The following is a 19,911-nucleotide window of genomic DNA, read 5'->3' on the forward strand; positions in this document are numbered from 1 at the left end:
GGTCCAACAACCTTCCCAAGGTCACAAAGGTAGTAAATGACTGAGACAAGATTTAAACTCACTGTCCCCTGAGTCCAAAACCTACATCCCTGCTAGTGTATCTTGTTTGGTCCTGTTTGGGGCCGGGGGTGGGAGGGGGAGAGGATTGAGGTGACTAAAGGAGATTTAGAGATGAATCAGAAGGGACAGTCAATGGTGAAAGTAATCCACCCTGAGACAATAAGGTGGGACAGTGGATAGCAGCACTGGATTTGTAGTCCAGAAGACCTAAGGTTGAAATCCCACTTCAGACATGTACTAGATGTGTAACCTAATCAAATCACTTAACCTCTCTCAGCCTCCACTTCTTCATCTGTAAAATGGGTATCATAATAGCATTTACCTCACAGGATTGTTGTGAGAATCAAATGAGATAACATGTAAAGTACTTAGAAAAACCTTAAAGTGCTATGTAAATGCTAGTTATTGTTATTGTTGTTTAATATGTTTAAGGGAAGTCCACATGGCTTCATTGGAGACACCCAAGGGGACAACAAGCAAAGTTTACTAGAGAAGCCCACCAGCCCCCCCTCAAAACGAAGCCATGACTGACACCTTTAAAGCTGGACTAGGGGGGCAGCTATGCGGCACAGTGGCCAGAGCACTGCCCTGGAGTCAGGAGGACCTGAGTTCAAATCCCACCTCAGACACTTACTAGCTGTGTGACCCTGGACAAGTCACTTAACCCCAATTGGCTCACCAAAAAGGAAAAAAAAAGAGCTAGACTAGGAGAGGTCAGGACAACAACTAAGGATATTGCCTGGGAGTTTTGAGCATGATGACCTTCAGGCTACAGTAATATGAGAGAGGCCATGATGGTCTTTCTGGAGGCTGCTCCTAAGACCTAGCAGCAGTTCAGGAAGCTCTTAGGTCAGGGCCACTCCAGGAATTTTATAAGGAGAGGAGGGCTTCTGACACAATGGTTTCTCTCTGCTGAGCTTACAGACAGGGAGACATCAATCAGCTAGGAATCTGGAACTTTCCACTCTAAAATAAAAGATTCTAGAAATGGGAAGGTGGGGGGATGATGGCCCCAGAAAAGGAGTGGGACAGAAAGGAGATAATACAAGGTAGGAAGATGAGGTAGGAAGAAGACATAGCTTGTTGGAGTGAGAAATATTAGAAAAACACATTGAAAAATCAGTGTTCTTCCAGACTATAGCAGGACTATCAATCCTACTTTATTGGAAGGACAGATTGAGGTACACATTGGCATATATTAGAAGTCAGCACTGCTAAATGTCAATCTCAGTGAAAAAAAATGAGGGTTTTAACAGAAAGGTCTAGGAGATAGCTCAAATTCCATGAGGAAAAGACCGTCAAATATTCTTTGGTGTTTAAACTGTGAAGTTTGAAGGGGGAGTTTTCATTAGGTTCTTAGCATAGCACTGGGTTCTTAAAAATAATGTGTTTGTCTACCTCACATCAAGCCAACTTGTTGTTGAATCTTTCTGTTACTACATCTACAATATGTCTCATACTCAGCCCTCTCTCTACTCCCAGGGCTACCACCTCAGTTCAGGCCCTCACCACCTTATTGTAACAATCACTCATTGGTCCCCTTGCCATCTGGTCTCACCTCATTCAAATCCATCTTCCACATACCTCCCAAAGGAATTTTTCTTAGATTTGATCATGTCATTCCCCAGCCCAGTCAAGAGACTCTGATGGTTCCCTGTTGCTCTTAGGATCAGATATAAACTCCTTTGTTTAGCTTTTAAACCTCTTCATAACTGTACCTCAGTCTATCTTTCCAGCCTTATTGGGCATTACTCCGCACCCTAGATTGTATATCTAACCCAAGTGGCCTTCTTTCGGTTCCTCACACGTGATATTCTGTCTCTTGTCTCCCTGCCCTTGAAAGTATGAGCTGCCCTCCTGCAAGGAAGGTACACACACCTTCCTCACCCAAACCTTGAAGAATTTTTCTCTTCCGTTGAGACAAAGCTCTGACACTACTCTCTATGGGAAGCCTTTCCGAGCCCCAACAATTTCTGGTGCTCTCTCTCAAACTACCTCCTTTTTGGTAACTTTGTATTTATTTCTGGTTATTCTGTATATGCATTATACACATCCGTGTCATCTCTGCATCAGAATGTAAGTTCTTTATTTTGTTCACTAAATTAAATCTGTATCCCCAGCACCCAGCACAGTGCTTGGCACAGAGCAGCCATTTAATAAGTCCTTGTTGATTGATAGATTGAGAAATCAAACCAATAGAGACTATTCCTTTGAGCAGCCATTAATGCAAGAAACCAGAAGTCAAGAGTTTCCCGATTGGTTTTGTCTGTAATTCTCTTTCCAGGAAAGGAAAACCACACCTGGAACCTTCAGAGAACAAAGAACCTTAAAGTGACCGTTGTTCCCGCCATTAAAGGTCAGTTCTGCCTCTGGGGAATGGCACAGAATTCCTGCCTGAGGGAACACAGTAGCAATTTCAGTTCCACCTTTTCCTTTTCTCAGCCCATTCCCCAGTAAAGATAAAAAGAATGGCGGGTTTTTGTTTTTTTGCTTTTTTTTGGGGGGGGGGTTGGTTTTGCAATTCAAGTTAGTTCAATATGAGATTGATTAAGCACATGCTGATAGCTGAGCACTAAGTTGCATCATACTGTTTCTTCCAAAGGAAAGGAGCAAAAATTGTGGAGTTGTTTATGGAGATTCCAGACCCAGTTTCCTACAGAAAGTGGGCATTACTGGTGAAGGTGAAGACAGTGACCATTGGTTATGATGTCTGTGTATGAGCTCAAGGAACTCTGTGTCTCCTAACAGAAATCTCTGTTGGGCTTTTGAATAGAAATAATGGAAGTTAGGGACCAGCAGCTACCCCAACCCCAGACATAATGGATAATAGTCCTTAAAGTGTTAAAGCTTTCTGATTAGAAAGCATTTCCCATTCCCCTCTCCTTCCCCAACCTGACTGTGTCTCTTTCTCCTTCAGAATCTGTTTATGTGAAAGCCATATTACTCAGCTTCCTTATATTCTTCTCCTTCTACTTGGGGTCTCTGCTTGTTGCTTTCGTGCACTATGTCAGGTAAGTACAGAACTTCTGTGAAAGTCACGCCTCTGTCCCTTTCTCTGCTGAAACTTATAGTGTCATTTATGGAACTTCAAATTCAATCTGTGAATGGACTGGAAATGATTCTCTCTGAAGGGACGGAAAGTCATCCACTTGGGACCTTGCTTTTTTTCAAGTCCCTAGAATTGTCGCCATAAGTCAGATAGAATACAGAAATTCTGAAATTCTTCCCAGCATAACAAATTCAAATAAGTTCCACTCTGATACGTCATCGTGCATGGAGGTGATCCCAGGTTCTCCAAAATCATGCCAGCAGAGCACAACCACTGATGAGGTCTTCCGTGCTGCAAAGGTTTCAAGTATAGTCACTCCAGGAGACTGCCTCTACTCACCAAAGACCAAGCCAGTTAAAGATGGAGAGGTTCATCACCTCTAGACTGGCTGCTTGGCACTAAATTTTTTGGCCATGACAACCCACAAAGCTGACAAAACTGTTAGCATAATTGTTAATAGAATGACAGAAATTGATGCCAAATGTAATATGGACTGCCACTCCCTTAAATGTTCCCTGTAATGTCAGAATTTCAGTAAGTTCCTTGCATTCCTACGCTTAAGATATTTACTCTTGCTTGGGCTGAACTGAACCACACCCTAAGTCCCCCACCCCCACCCAGGGAGCTTGCCTTGTGGGGAGCCAGCTCAATCTGGATCTCAGCTTCCAGTGTCCTTACCTCCTTCCAGTGGGATTCATGGCATGAAAGGCAAAACAGCCAGAATAAAGTGATTTTCCTTGCCCAGATTGCCAAGGGTCACTGGGGTCTCAAGATCAGGCCTTGCAACCACATACTGTCTCTTCCCCCTCTCCTAAAACTATAAAAACTTTTTCCTGGGACTCTTTGGTTGGGAAGTCCACGGGACATCCCCCAGGGTAGCAGGTTTGCTACCTTGTACTCTCTATTAAAGACGTTTTATTCCTTAGCTCATGGCTTTTATTTATTTCAGTATTTGACAAAGCAAAGAAAAATAGAGTGCCTCTCAGTCTTGTGGGGCCCTCTTTCACTCATGCAGTGACTGTAGCAAAGGGAATAGAGAGTATAAAAAAAACCAACAGTTTTTGGATTGTAAACATTAGCTCAATTGTTGATACTTCAAATATGGAATAACCAATGAGGGACTATACTGAAGAGGAAACTGAATCTTGTCATTTTTTAAAGATTTGATTTGATTTGATTTTTTTTAACCTGGTTAATTTATTCCCACTTCCTTCTTCCCTTGCCTCCCTTTCCCCCTCTGTTCTCCTACTTTACAGCTACTTGGAAAAATTATTATAGACAGATATCATTTTGTGGCTGGTTGACTATGGGTCTGAGTATTTTTAAAGGGTAACTATATTTCCATTTCACCACTACTTTATCCTCTTCTCTTCTTTTCACACTACTCTGGTTTCCCTCTAACCAGTCAACCAGCATTTATTAAGAATCCTGTCATTCTTGACCTTCTTGTGAAACCAAAATACAGAAGGAAGTTATTGTGAAATTGAAATATTATTTACAGGTTCTCCCTGGAGAGGCAAATAAAGGAATTGGCAGAGTTGATTTGATCATGAACCCAAAAGCAAGAGTAAACATCATTGCATGGGACTCTTGGTCAGTTCAGATCACAGTGCTCATACGCACAAAAATTATACGCACACACATATACACATACACATATACATACATATGCATACATATACACACATATACAGTACACATACACATATATGTGTGTGCATGTGTGCATATATGTGTATGTATACATATGCATGTGTGTATGTATATGTATATATGTATCTCAAAAAGAACGCCATGAAAATAACTACAGCTTATTCACCAACAGTTGTTGCAGAGGATGAGAAAGTAGAATAATTCTTCAAACACTATAGGATTATAGATTTAGAAGTGACCTTAGAGGCCATTAAGTTTAACCCCATCATTTTACAGATGAAGAAACTGAGAATACATTGGATGAGTGAATTGCTTAGGCTTACGCAGCTAGTGTTCAAGGTAGAATCTGAACCTGGGTCTTCTTGATTCCAAGTCTAGTACCCTAATCACTACACTCTATCAATAAAGCCCACAGTAAGACCCTCCAAATTAAATTACCACATACTTTAATACTTGCCAGATTCTGAAAGAAAATAAAAATTAAACAACAACCAAACCCGGCAGCTTTAATGCAAAGGTGGGCATAGTGGAAGTTGACCAAAAAAAATGTTGGAAAACGTGACTCAGGAGTAAGAAATAAGAGATGCAAAAGACATGGAGACATTACAGAAGCTTCATGCTAATTTATCATGAATACTCTCTTCAAGAAGAAAACTAAGCAGTGTTAGACATGGCAAGTACCACATAAAATAAAATTAATTATATTTTAATGGGCAGGAAATAACTGGTTACTCTCATGGAGTCACTTCTGCTTTAGCTCTCAGCTATACCTGTATCATCAAGACCACCATCTTGTTAGAGCCAAGGTGAAAATAAATACCAAGGTAGAAGAAAGAAGAGAAATGAAAAGACATAGGATGCAATTGAGGCAACACTAACCAAAAAGATAAAAGAGCGTTTGTCAACACAGCCTGTTACTATTTCCTAAGGAAGCACAACTAGCATGCATGAAAGACCACAATGAGTAGAAAAAAAAAGCCCAGGCTACTCTTCATCTCTGTGATCTTGATCAAACTCTTAAATCTCCTTGCTGAGAGATATGGCACCAAAGAGCACCATCCATTTTGAGTTCTGAACCTTTTTTTTTTAAATTATGGACAACTTTGGCCTTCTGGTAAGGCCTGTTGACCCCTTTTCAGAGTAACATTTTCAAATGCATAAAATAAAATATATAGGGCTACAAAGGAAACCAATTTTACTAAAATACATTTGTCAAAATATTTTTTAACAAACAAGTCCATGAACCACAGGTTAAGAACCTCTTAATTAGACCATAAATTTGTACATAAATCTTAAAGAGAATGGTAGAAGAGAATAAGCAGTAGCAATGCGCACGCGCGCGCGCACACACGTACAAAACAATAGTGGACAAAACAAGTTTACATAAAGTATGTTTAGAGACCCAATTAAACCAGTTTATCCCAATATGATTTAAGGATAAAATTACCGAATGCTGAAAAATAGAAGAGATCTATAAAGATTTCTCTAATAAGCCATTTAATCCACCAATGACAGCGGAACTACCACATTTGGATTGTTATTAATATTTCTCATGCATATGTGTACATAGAATTACTCTAGCATCAATATAATTTTGAGGGTATTGAGGGGTTGATTCTAAAGACATTTGAAACAGTAGAATATCAAACACTTAGAAAAGATCACAAAATTTATTATCAGCAAAAAAAAAAAGTTGATCAAGAATACATCAACAACTGTGACTCACATATACCTTCTCTCATCTCTAAGATCCTTAAGAAATTAATCTGCACATATATCAAAAGCATCCTTAATAATGACAGAAGAATGAAATGGGCAGGCTTTTGCAAAAGATGTTCTATAGCAGATCACATCTGACAGTCACAGAATTGACCGAAAGGAATAGGAAAATAAGCTCAATTGTGTGTATTGTTTGTGACTATTAAAAAGCATTTGATTCAGCAGAAGAAAAATAGGAGGATTCAGGAGGACCTGAGTTCAAATCCGGCCTCAGACACATAATAACACTTACTAGCTGTGTGACCCTGGGCAAGTCACTTAACCCCATTGCCTAGCAGAAGAAGAAGAAGAAGAAGAAGAAGAAGAAGAAGAAAAATAGTGTCTTAAAGGTTTTCCTATGATGATGTTTCCTAGGCACCTATCAAAATCATATAAGATCCTTTGGAAGGTGTGGTTGCTCTGATAATAATAATCATAATAATAAGCATTTATATAGCATTTACTACGTGTCTAGCATTGTGTTAAGCACTTTACAATTATTATCTTTAGTTGATCTTCACAATAACCCTGGAAGGTAGATGCTACTATTGTCCCAGTTTTACAGATGAGGAAACTGAGGCAAATAGGACTTAAATGACTTGCCCAGAGTCAGGATTTTGAACTCAGATCTTCCTGATTCCTGACCTGGCATTCTATCCACTATGCCCCCTATAGATAACTCTAATAAAGATTTTATGTGTGTGTGTTTGTGTGTGTATACAAAATCACATGCTGAATCAAATGCTTATGTGTGTGTGTGTGTATGTGTGTGTGTGTGTATCTCAAATACAGAAAGAGAGAGAGGAGTGCAGGCACATAGGTTGGTAGTTGAGGTTTTCTTGGTCACTTTTTTTGAAATCGTTAAAGTCTAAGACTTTTTTCCAAGCCTTTGGTATATTCCCCCTCCTTTAGATACCTTGTAAATGTATCCCCCAAGCTTGGTTCTCCTTTCTCTGTCTTTCTGTCTTTGTCTCTGTCTTTCTCATGCGTATGTGTACATAGAATTGCTCTACCATCAATGTAATTTTGAGGGTCTCAATATAGAAATATGTGTATACACACACATATATATCTATACATATACATACACACACACACACACACACACACACACATACACATTTTCTTACCTTTGTTCTTCTTAGTGACATTTCTGTGTTCTCTGTTAGCTCCTCAAGAACTGTGATATTAGGACCCAAGTATGGTGATTCCACTATTCTTGATGGAGAAGACAATGATTTTTGCAAACCTTTTCCATTTTTCTTCCATTTATGGCCTTCCTTCTGTTTCATCTAGAATACCCTTGGGATGACTTTGCTTAGTCATATATTTTGCCAGGTTTTTTTTAAAACTGGTTCTGCCCTCCACTACTCATCTCTGCTTTTTGAGAAGATTCTGCTCGTAATCATCCATTATCCTTCTTCATAAGATTTTATAAATGAGTTTATATTCCTACTTCTTTTTGCCCTTGACAGCCATCTTTTTCTGGCAAGTTAAGTCAAATGTTTGCTGACTAAGGTGATTTCTGGGCTCTTTTGGTCTCCTTGTTGCAGCAATTAATTTATATTAGTTTAACTTCTGGATGAAATTAAACCAGTGTTGATGTCATTCCTGTTGTTCATTTCCCATTTTCTATTTTCAATGGTTTGTTTAAATCTTCGTAATTATATACCATTTGTTTTTCTCATTACTATTCTTGATTATAAATTTTTATCTTGCCTGTAATAGGTGCTTAAAAAGCACTTCTTGGAATTTGCTGTTAAACTATTAAAGGATGCCTATTGTCCTATGTTATTCAGTTAATGGACGTTGTCTTATGTTATTTAATTAATGATGCAACTGGTCCTTCAATATATATATTTTGGACACACTGAGGATAGAAAGGAATCTAGATTAAAACTTAACAGGCTAGGGGCAGCTAAGTGGCACAGTGGACAGAGCACTGTCCCTGAAGTCAGGAGGACCTGAGTTCAAATCCGTCCTCAGAACAAACACTTGACACTTACTAGTTGTGTGACCCTGGGCAAGTCACTTAACCCCAATTGCCTTTAAAAAAAACCTTAACAGGCTAAGGCTATCAAACTGGCAAACCAGCCTTTGGGAAATTATATACTCCTTTTAATGAGCTCAAGCTTTTCATTGAAACAAAATCTCTTCTACTTGAAAATTAGTATTTTTTTCTAGTGATGATGTATAGTTGCAAGTCATGGAATACCACAATCTCTGAAGTATTAGAGTTCCAGATCACCCAAAGGACATTGTGGATATGAGCAACTTACAACACGTTACCAATGAAGAATTAATTGTACAAGAAAGATAAATGATGGGAGGGAAAAAAGTAGGGCAGTTAAATAACAAGAGGGAGAGAAAATTGATGGATAGCCTGTGCTCCTTTGGTATTCACACAATGTGAAGAAGTCAAGAGAAAGACCCAAGGGGTGATGGATGGATTCCCAGTAGAAGAATTACTAGAAGACATGGACAAGAGTCACCCTGGATCAGAAGTCTTGAATGGCTTGTGAATTGTATTATTGGAGGAAAAACCCTATTGATGAGATCATAGGTCATAGATCCATCTAAACATCATTTTTAAAAGTAGAGCATAGGGATTCAAGGAACAGAAGAAAAAAATTAAAGTGGAAGCTTAAATAGATCATGAGGAACAGTAGCAGCACAAATTATTTCTAGTGATCTCCTCATTCTCTTTACCTAAATGTTACAGAACCAATATCCCACTGAAAGCTCCATAAACAGTGGGGAGGAAAGCATGGAGGGATGAACAATTTTTTAAAAGCCACAGGCATTTTCTCTTCCCAGAAGTTCTGAAAAAAAAAAGCTAGAATTTCTTGTAACCCATCCCACTATGCCTGAAGCTTGGATTTTTAAAGAGAGGGCTGGAGTCTCTGCACTTTTCATATACACACTTTTCATATAACTACAAAAGAGGAGCAGAGAATTTCATGATAAGCTAATGATACTTCTCCCTCTGAACATGCAAAAGAAACAGATATAAACAGTTCTATGACTGATGGACTTGGGCTAGCCCCCTGTGGACCCAGAGTTACTATCTGCCTATGTGATAAGGTTTAAGAGGTTCCTTAAGGCCTTCTTGCCTCAAAATATCCCAATTCACTGATCTGGTAGGGTGTCTTTGGGGATGTCTTTTGTTTGTTTGTTTGTTTTTTAGGCAATTGGGGTTAAGTGACTTGCCCAGGGTCACCCAGCTAGTAAGTGTCAAGTGTTTGGTTTGAGGCCACATTTGAACTCAGGTCCTCCTGACTTCACAACCGTGCTTTATCCACTGCAGCCACCTAGCTGCCCCAGGGATGTCTTTGAGTGCCTTCAAAAGAAGTCGCTGGATAAATAAAACTTTGAAAGAAAAAATTTTCAAATCAGAAGTCAGTAGATCTGGGTTCCAGCCCCAGCTCTGATGCTGTGTGCTCTTGGGCAAATCAATGACATTTTGGATCCTCAGTTTCCTTATCTGAAAAATGGGAATAATCATCCCTGTCCTGCCTGCCTCACAGAGTAGTCTTGAAGATCAAATAAGATAGTGGACATGAAAACACTATATGTATGTAGGTGAATTGTTGTTGCCATTATCATTGTGCTCCTAATAATGGCCACCGGGGAGAGATAACACATCACCCCAATGTTATATCAGCTATGTGAATTAATCAGATCAGCAGAAAAGGGAAGAGAATCCTGAGGGGCTAGTGACTTTTAAGGAAATGGAAAGGGAAAGTCTAGATGGGTTGTTACATTTCTTTTTTTTTTAAGCTCTTATTTAGTATTTTATTTTCCCCCCATTACATGTAAAAACAAGTTTGGGGTGCTACATCTTAGGGACCCTAAGCAAGCTCTGTGTGAGGGTACAGTGTGAAGACTGTGAATAGGTACAGGGAAATCACAAAAGAAGCAAAGAAGGTGCCAAGGATAAACCTGGCCTGCGTCACAGTTTCGTCTTGGATGGGCCTTGTCAGATTCTCAAGAGAAATTCCAGGATCCTGGTTCTAAGAAAGCTCTGGTCTGAAGATTTTTGTTTTTAATGGATATGATTTCCATTCATCAGTAACATCCTTACAGGAAGACAAAAACTAACACGACTACCATGTGAAAATCCATTGGTTGGTATTGAACCTACTGAGAAGTGTAAATTTTTTTTAAACTGTTACAGGGCGCTATACTGAAACGTTAAGGTGCCAGAATTTTACTGCAGTTAAATGCACAAGCAGAGATCCTTGCCAAATATAGACAAACTGAAAATAGAAATCTGGAGACATAAGGCCTATTGGCAATCTAAATAGGAAAATAGAATGAGGGAAAAAATGGTAACAGGAGGAAAATTCTTGCTTCACTGCACCAGATAGAAATAGTGCAAAGTTTTCAAAAGTCAAATTATTTCTCTAGGTCTAATAGCATTTGCTCAGTAGGTCTTTATTTACAACCCATGGCTCTTGTAGCAGAGGTTATGATGTCAGAGTAAAACGTACGTGTGCATGTGTGTGTGTTGGGGGGGAGAGTTTATAATATCTTTACATTATAGAGATTCCTTTCTATATAGACAGATATTAAGATGTAAAGACATACACATATGTATCCATTTACATATATTATGTATATATATACATTATATATCAACCTACATATATTTCCACACACATCTATCTCTCTCTCCCTCTCTATCTCTCTATCTATTTATCTAAATGTTCCCTACCCTAAAGACATTTCTAACCCCCAAATCCCTTTGTGATGTGCTAAGGACCTCGTTCCTGCGCCTAAACCTAGATACCATTTTCTTTTGTGGGCCATAGAATCACAGAACCAAGGAGACAGAAAGACTTCAAATGCTATCTTCCAGCTTTATGATCCCATAAACTAGTTGAGTAGTTCTCAAACTTTTTCGTCTCAAGACTTCTTTACATTCTTGAAAATTGTTGAGGACCCTCCAAAGAGCTATTGTTTCTATGGGGCTACATCCATTATGATTTTCTGTATTAGCAATGAAAACATCTTCCTTATTATGAAAATAGTTTTGACTTTGTGAACTCCCAAATAGGTCTCAAGGACCCCTGTAGGTTCCTGGGCCATACTTTGAGAATTACTGATCTTGTTTAAATAGTCTAGCCTAGTCTTCGCAGAATGTTCTGTGCCCCTTTCCCCTAAGATGACGTTGGTGTAGCCATACCTGTTAGATTACCAAGAAGGGGTATTGATAATTGAGTTGTATCCTTCTGTACGTCAGAGTTCCATGATTCTACCATGAGAGTAATTTCACATCCAGCACCCAACCTTCCAATGCCAAACTTCTCTGAAATTAAGTTGATTGACTTTCAGATGATACGTGGGCGATATTGCTCCCCTGGGAGGTGCTGGAACAATGGGGGGGGGGTTGGAGTAGCCTCAGGTGCAATTGTACACTTAATCTGAGACTTCTTTCCTAGTTTGTAAGATTTCCAGAGCGGTGCTGAGTAATTTTTTAAAAAGGGGGCAGTAAGCCAAATAAGTTTGGGAATCTCTTCAATAGACCCATATTCAGTAACCAGCCCCGTGATTGAAGCTTTTTTTGGTTGGTAGGACCTACAAAAATTTATTGTCCTTTTGCCTACTAAGGGAAAGAAGGAAGGGAATAAGCATTTTTATAGCATCTATGTGCCAGGCACTGTGCTAAGCGTTTTACAAATCTTATGTCACTGGATCCTCACGACAACCTGTGAGGTATATGCAATTATTATCCACTTTTTTGAGTTGAGGAAACTGAGATATACAGAGATTAAGTGACTTGTCCAGAATCACTCAGCTAGTAAGTCTCTGAGGTCAGATCTGAACTTAGATCTATCTGACTCCAAGCCTATAGCTCGCTGTCCACTGTGCTACCCAACTGCCATGATAAACCTAAGATTAACTTCATGACACATTAAAGCATCATAGTAGGACTTAAGTGAAATACTCTATTTCCTTAATAGAGGGGAGAGGAAATGAAATAAGCATCCAGGACAACAGCTGACTCATCCAATAAGTAATTAGGTTCTGCACTGTCTTTTTACCTTAAATTTTAGATCATAGAATCTCAGATTTGGAACAGCAGTCAGAACTCTACTAATCCAACCTGCATCTGAAGAAAAAAAAATCTCTTTTGTAACATGGCCACCAAGTGGCCATCCAGCCTTTTTTGAAGACCTGGAGGGAATAGGAGCCTGCTTTCCACTGCAGCAGCCCATTTCACTTTGGCACAGCAAGCAGAGATACTTGTTAGGAAATTGTGCTTCAGTCTTCATCTCAACAGCTTGCACTCTTTGCTTCTAATACTTCCCTTTAAGGCCAAGAGAAGTAGATCTCAGCCTTCTTTTATATAACAGCCTTTGGAATACTTTAAAATAATTATATTCTCCCCTAAATCTTCCCTGCTCCAGGTTAAACATCCCTAATTTCTTCAAGCAGTTATTACAAAGCATGATTTTGAGGCCTTTTGCCATCTTGGACACCCGTCTCTGGATTCTCTTGTTTATCCATTGTCCTTCAAAAAAAAGGCCCTCCATTCCAGCACTAAATAGTGGAAAGACATCAGATTGGAATGAGAAGATCTGAATTCAAATCCCAGCTTTGCTATTGACTTACCTGGATGACCTTGGGCTTTCTCTCTCTGTGCTTCCATTTCCTTTTTCCTTTTTCTGTAAAATAAGGGGATCTTCCTAGAGGGCCTCCAAGATGCCTTCCTGCTCTCAATCTAAACTACCCTAATGGGATGAGATCCTCAAATGCCTTATCCCAAAGCAGATTAAGATATATGGCCCTGGCTATGGCTCATTTTCTTTTTTAATCTCCTGGTTTTTTTTAATCTCCTATTTGCTCAGTTGGTCACTCAAGCATTGTGATAATGAATAGTTCACATTTGCATAGTGGTTTAAGTTTTACAGAATGCTCATTAAGACAGGCAGATATCCTAGTTATCACAGAGATCACTGACAGATAAAACAAATCTAAACTCCTTCCAGCAAAGATTTCCATCTGTTAATGTGCTGTAACTGAATAAACACATTAGTGCCAAGGAGCAAACCAGGCATGGATATTTATGTCTCATGGAATTAATTAATGACTTAAAGTGAATTAATTAATTTATTTTTAATACCTTTGAAGATGAAAGAAGATGGGATAAACGCTAAGTATCGTTATTGCCCTGGAAGCTTATCACAACATTTTGAAGACTGGTAGCATAAACAGAGCAGGCTAGACAGAATCTTTTGGAGATCAGTAAGGAAGACGATTCTCCTTAGCCGCAGACTCAGCCATTGTATACAATTGTACACCTCCAGTGAGTTCTTAGAGTTAGGGACACTTGGGTTTGAATCCCCTCCTCTACAGTTTACTAGTTGTGTGACCCTGAGACAAGTCACTTCACCTCTGGGACCCTCAGTTTCCTTACTTGTAAAATGAGGATAATAATAGCCATAGTTGTTGTGTAGTTGTGTCCAATTCTTTGTGGCTTCATTGGGGATTTTCTTGGCAAATATACTGGAATGGTTTGCTATTTCTTTCTCCAGTTCATTTTACAGATGAGGCAAACAGGGTTAAGTGACTTGCCCAGGGTCACACAGCTAGTAAGCTGAGGCCAGATTTGAACTCAGGAAGATGAGTCTTCCTGACTTCAGATCTGGCACTAGCTGCCCAATATCCATAGTCTCTACCTCATAGGGCTGTGTGACTCAAATGAGATAATGTAAGGTACTTTGCAAACTTTATATCACTATATATGTCAGTTATTATTATTATTACCAACAAACTTGTCATGAATCTGAGTTTTTCCCAGAACCCTCACTAGAATTAAATAGATGTCGATATCAGCGTATTGGTTGGTATCCACTAACCTCCTCAACACTGCTGATCCTATCAAACAAACATGGGGAGAAGTTCTTGATAATTGTGAGATTCTGTGGCTTTCTCTGTCCTTAAAAATGTTTATATGTATCTCTTTGCAGATTTCGGGGGAAATCCATAGATGGCAGATATTGTTCAAGTGATGGTAAGAAGAAACTTTGACTAAAAGAACCTTCTGTTGAACTTGGAATGATAGTAAATATCATATCAGCAACCCCCGTTCAGAGAAAAGTGGGAAAAAATGATTCAATAGCTCATACTTTCTTACTTCTGTAGCTTTGAAAAACCTTCCTCTGGGCAATATCCCACAAGGTAGTTTGACATGGTAGAATACTTTCTGAGGCAACCAAGGCAATAGGAATTACGAAGCCTACCTTGATTAGATTTAGGTTCTCAATAAAGTGCCAATTATTGAGACACTAGACACATTATGTAAAGGCGTCCTATGGTATAATGAAAAACACTGGCCCTGGAATTAGGGGATTTGGGTTCAGATCCTACCTCTGATGCTTACTACTTGTGTGACACTCAGTAAGTCAATAAGCTCCCTGGACCTCAGTTTCTTCATTTGTAAGATGAAGGAGCTGGACCAGATGGCCTCTCGGGTCCTTTCCAGTTCTAAGTCTCTGAACTGTGAACTAACCGTGAACTTTTGCTTATAAATGTGATGTATTTAGAAGAAACCACAGAAATCACGAGTGACTGGGGATCATACCATTGCCAGAGGGGCAGAATGTACTGTACTGGCCCTTAGCAAGAGCCACATTCAATGGCCAGTGTATAGTTATATACAGCTCAGTCTGGGCAAAAATCATACAGAGTTCAGTCTGGGCAAAAGCCAGTTCAATTCTACCTTGCCATTTCCTTGAACTAAAAATAATAAATGTAAACTAAAACCATCTAAAGGATTTAAAATAGACCAAGAGCACTGTCCTAGAAAACCACATTAATATTGATTAAACAGTACACAGTACACAAAGGTGATCAAAATAAACAATTAGAGAAAATATGACCTATTTCCTACCATTTGAATTTGACAAGTAAGGGTACAGTGGTCTTACTTGGGTCTTTTGGGGGTAAACATAAAACTTCTGAAGTCTAAACTTATTCCTCCAAACTGCTACTCTAGGTGTTGGCATCAAGGATAGGTAGGTGGTAGCTATTGAGCCGTTCTTTTGACACTTTCAGTGATTTCTTCTGCTTACTCCCCCTAGAATTTTGCCTCCCCATTTTTCATGTGTTTTATTGATTTTTGATGATATTGATTCCTTTATTTCACTGGTTCTTCCCTCAGCTTCAGATCCTTCTCCCTTTACAAAGTGTTTTGTATCCTTTAGAATGTAAGCTCCTTAAGGGCAGAGAAATTATATATAGAGCCTGGTATTCACTAAGCAGTGTTGTTTGGTTTGGGGTTTTTTTTTTAAGTCAACACAAGTAATATTTAAGCTGATAGAGGAAATTTGTTTTATTTGTCAAATGTGTTTTAAATGAAAATCAGTAAAATATTGCTTGGTAGGATTTTGGGTATGGCTAGATCTTAATGCATTTAGGAACAAGAGTCAAAAGTGGATTCCTCTTCAGTGGAGACTGGATAACCATGGTGATGTTATAAAAGGTATTCTCATTCAGTTATGTTTTACCTGTAGATCCCTTCTTGCCCTGAGATTCTCTTCCTTAGTATCTAACATGAAAAGTAATTCTCCTTCCCTCCTCTCCTACCCCTACTATACATCATCAAAGAAAAGTTTGGAAAGTCGGTGGAACTAGTTAACTTAAGCATGATCATTCATAGAATTTTGCGCCTATTACTCATTCTGCTCTGCACATTAGCTGAGTGGTAGACATATCCTTCCAAAAAAAGGAAGTGGACTTAAGAAGGGAGTAAAGTCTTTGCAATAGAAAGACACAAAGAATCTGTTTTTTGGACATTAGAAGTTGGTGCAATGCAGGCAGGTTCCAAGAAAAAGCAATTTACTCCTAGCCTCCATGTCCCATTAAGCCATGTGGCCACTGATGAGACTAGGCTGAAATACTGTCTTAGAGTAATAATCAAAGCTCTCCCTTGCCAAAGTATAGCAAATATAATTTAGTTAAACTGAACTGAGAAAATGGATTATGGGTCAAGGGTAATACTTCCAGAGCCCAGAGAAAGCTTTAGGTAAGGGAAGAAGGAAATGTCTGTAAGATGGCCTGATCTTGGAGTAAAATTTGGTGTTGGGGGTAAGAGGGTATGGTGGTGTCAAGGACCAGGGTAGGACGTCATAATTCAAGTAGGTCTAGATCAGGAATGCATGCAACTTGAGGCTGGCAGTCATGTGGCACAATGGATAGAACAACAGGCCTGGAGTCAGGAAGACCTGAGTTCAAATTTAGCCTCAGACACTTACTTGCTGTGTGATCCTGGGCAAGTCACTTAACCCTGTTTTTGTTTCCACCTCTGTAAAATGACAAACCACTCCAGTATCTCTGCCAAGAAAACCCCAAATGGGGTCACAAAGAGTCAGACATGACTGAAAAAATGACCGACCAACAACACCTAAGACTAACGAGATAAACTTGGGGTCTGGACCATAGATGGGAAAAAATTTAAGAAGCTGGTTCAGGGAGGGGACTGAAAATCCTATAATACTTGGCCAGAATTTCAAATGAAATTCATCTAAATCTGATCAGAGGGGATTCTTTTTCAAATTCAGGTCCAACTATATGACCTCTGAGTAACCTGGTCCAGCTTCTCCCATCTCACTCCAGAGAGGAATAAGAAAGAAAAGAAATGGGGACTGTGTGTGCTCTAACCTGCGACATTGAAACAGACCAGCAGGGGCTAAACTTACTGAGTTAGGATGAGCAGCCTGTATTCTGTAAGTTCTTTTGTTTCTGTGCTTTTCTATTTTCTTCCTCCCACCCCACTCCCACCCTTAATTACTTAATAAGGTTTAAAAACCCCAACCCACTTGACTGACTGAAGAAAAAAGTGCATTTTCCCCCATCTCAATTGGGTTACATAGAAGGCTTAATAGACCCCTAGAGAGGAGATAGTGGGTAGCACTGGAAGCTCCCAAGGAGGCAGAGAACTCGGGACTGAGATGGTGAAAGGCGTTCCTTCCTACCTGCGGTAACCTCTCATGAATTCCTATCTTTGACTGAAGTGCTCTCTATGGAACAGCTTCTTTTCAATGCATGCCCTTTGTGATGAGACTAAAACCATTGCCATAACATTGGCTCAGCGCAGCCATTCCCTGATTGGTCCGTTGGAGATTACTGTGCTGTTCTTACTTGTCTTGGATACTTCTTTTTTCTTTCTGGACTCATCTTTACTATGACAAGATGATTTCACTTGTAAGATGACCAAGGGTTCTAAGAAAAATTGACAGGGTGTCAGAATGACATTTGTCATGTGCAAGTTTGTTCTTGAAGATAACACTTGTTACCTTAAGTTTTTCTGCAGTCCAGAGACAACCGGGGTCCCATGCGTCTGAATGAATGAATAAATGAGTAAAACATTTATTACGTATTTGCTATGTGCAAAGTACTTTACTAAGCACTAGAGATTCAAATAGAAAATTAATCTGGTCACTGATCTAAAGGAAAGATGGTGGAGAAGAAACACCAAAAGGAAAGGGGGCTTGGAAACACAATGAAAATTACTACTTCCTGATATGCTTATGAGTTCCTAACTGAGATATTTACTTTTAGTTATCCTATGAAATTAATACATTCATGATAATGTAAGGCATTATGTCATTATTTTCAAATATTCCAATGGATCTGTGACCTTTCATCAGTGTGGATATTCCCTCCAATAATGCAGATTGCAGCCCACCCATACCTACCCATTCTGAATGACTCTTGTCCAAATCCTGCCATTAGTGTGCTTGGGCCTTCCTTACTCTCGCTTGAATCACAAGGATGCCAGGAGAGCACAAGGCTATCTATCACTTAGCCCTTGCTTTCACCATGGGACCAGCTCATTTTTTTTCACTTATGTTTTTTTTTGTATGGGGATCCTTTATCCCATTTCTCCCTCATGATCCCACAATTGCGATGTCACAGTGAGATTGTGCTCACTCTGTACCTCTTCATTGCCCTTTGTGTAGTCCTTAATTTCAATTCTTTAGAGACATTAGTATTCCCTGACTTATTGACATTCAACAGCCATGGAACAAAAGATTGCTAAATCTTATCCAATATTTCCTGCTTCCGTGTCCCAGCCTCCCACGCTTTCTCTCATGCTTGCTTTACTTTGAATCAATTGCAGTTTTCCTTCAATGAAGTCTTGCTCCTGGAGAGGGTCAGTCTTCTAGAGAGCTTAGAAGAAGCATATGCTTCACTTCATTGCCAAATGGAAGGCTCTTTGGCATTCTGTCTCCGTGCTCATGATCTTGGGAACACAGACTTTCCCCCACTGATCCCTACTTCCCAGAATCTTCACCACAACAGACACATAAAAGAGAAGTTCAACAGAGTGGGGGGAAATTTCAGGGTACTGAGTTAGTGCCCAGCCCTTAGCACAATGCCTAGCACATAACAGGCACTTAATAAATATTTGTTGATTTGACTTACAAATGACTTGTGGACAGGTAAATTATAGGTATATACTATGTCATTCAGTTCAGCTCAACAGGACTTAGCACAATAACTAGATTTTTATAGCTACCACCAATTTCACTTACTGTTTCCTCTTCCTGATTCTATCTCCAATGTAGACAGAGCTCTCACTTTCTGTTATGTCTGTTGATAACTGAAACTGTCTCGTTTCTGGCTGGTAGAGTTGGAAGAGACCTCAGTGGACATTCCTAGTAACAATTATCTCCTGGTTTCCAAAGCACTGATAAATCTCCCTGAAATAGTTTCTCTTTTTTCCTGGATTTTTTTTTTTACTATTTCACAGCATATGTGAAAAGAAGTTGTATAAAATTAGAGCCAGATTCTGGAAACCCTGAAATGCCAGGCTAAGAAGTATTTATTTTAAGAGCAATAGGGAGCCATTGGAGATTTTTAAGTAAGAAAGTGATAAGGTGGGAATTAGGGATATAGGTGGTGCTCATCTACTAATAATAGGACTATGGAAATACCAGTTTATTTGAATCACTACTCTCTAGTTGGACATATGGTGGAGTTAGGGTGGGTGGCTGTTTTATCTTGAAACACCAGGGAGTTGTAATGGGATGGGGGGTAGGGTGGGGAGGGGAGGTGAAGGTATCAGGGAGCTCCAATGAGAGGTTTGGCCAATAAATTTCTGGAGATCTAGTCCCCAAGAAGAAGGCTGAACTCATACTGAGTGTCTATTATATAGCTTCAGCCCCAGATAATATACCGAGAATATACTTCATATGTGGAACATACGTGGCTTTATCTCAGATCTGGTTTCTGCAGACCTGAGCTAGGCTTTCAGTGTGAAGCCTATGGTGGCAGATCCAGACACAGGCAATTTAAATTGAACAAGAGGCCTTGGAAGGAAAATTGTTACCTCCCTTTTGATTTGACTGGAAGAGGGCAATTAGGGTTCTCCCAAATAC

The 19,911-nt window shown here is 39.4% G+C and overlaps 1 protein-coding gene across 1 annotated transcript in view; it reads left to right on the forward strand.

Annotated features, from left to right (window-relative positions):
- The window catches only part of SIDT1 (SID1 transmembrane family member 1), a 166,268-nt gene that overhangs the window by 91,071 nt on the left and 55,286 nt on the right, over nt 1-19,911 (forward strand). The window contains exons 8-10 of the mRNA XM_021007140.2: nt 2,345-2,416; nt 2,978-3,071; nt 14,497-14,540. Of these exons, the coding sequence (XP_020862799.1) occupies nt 2,345-2,416; nt 2,978-3,071; nt 14,497-14,540 (210 nt within the window). The remainder of the gene's footprint in view (nt 1-2,344; nt 2,417-2,977; nt 3,072-14,496; nt 14,541-19,911) is intronic.

Source organism: Phascolarctos cinereus, unplaced genomic scaffold, assembly GCF_003287225.1.
Source record: "Phascolarctos cinereus isolate Bilbo 61053 unplaced genomic scaffold, phaCin_HiC Scaffold_726;HRSCAF=1367, whole genome shotgun sequence".
In the NCBI taxonomy this organism is placed as follows: domain Eukaryota; kingdom Metazoa; phylum Chordata; class Mammalia; order Diprotodontia; family Phascolarctidae; genus Phascolarctos; species Phascolarctos cinereus.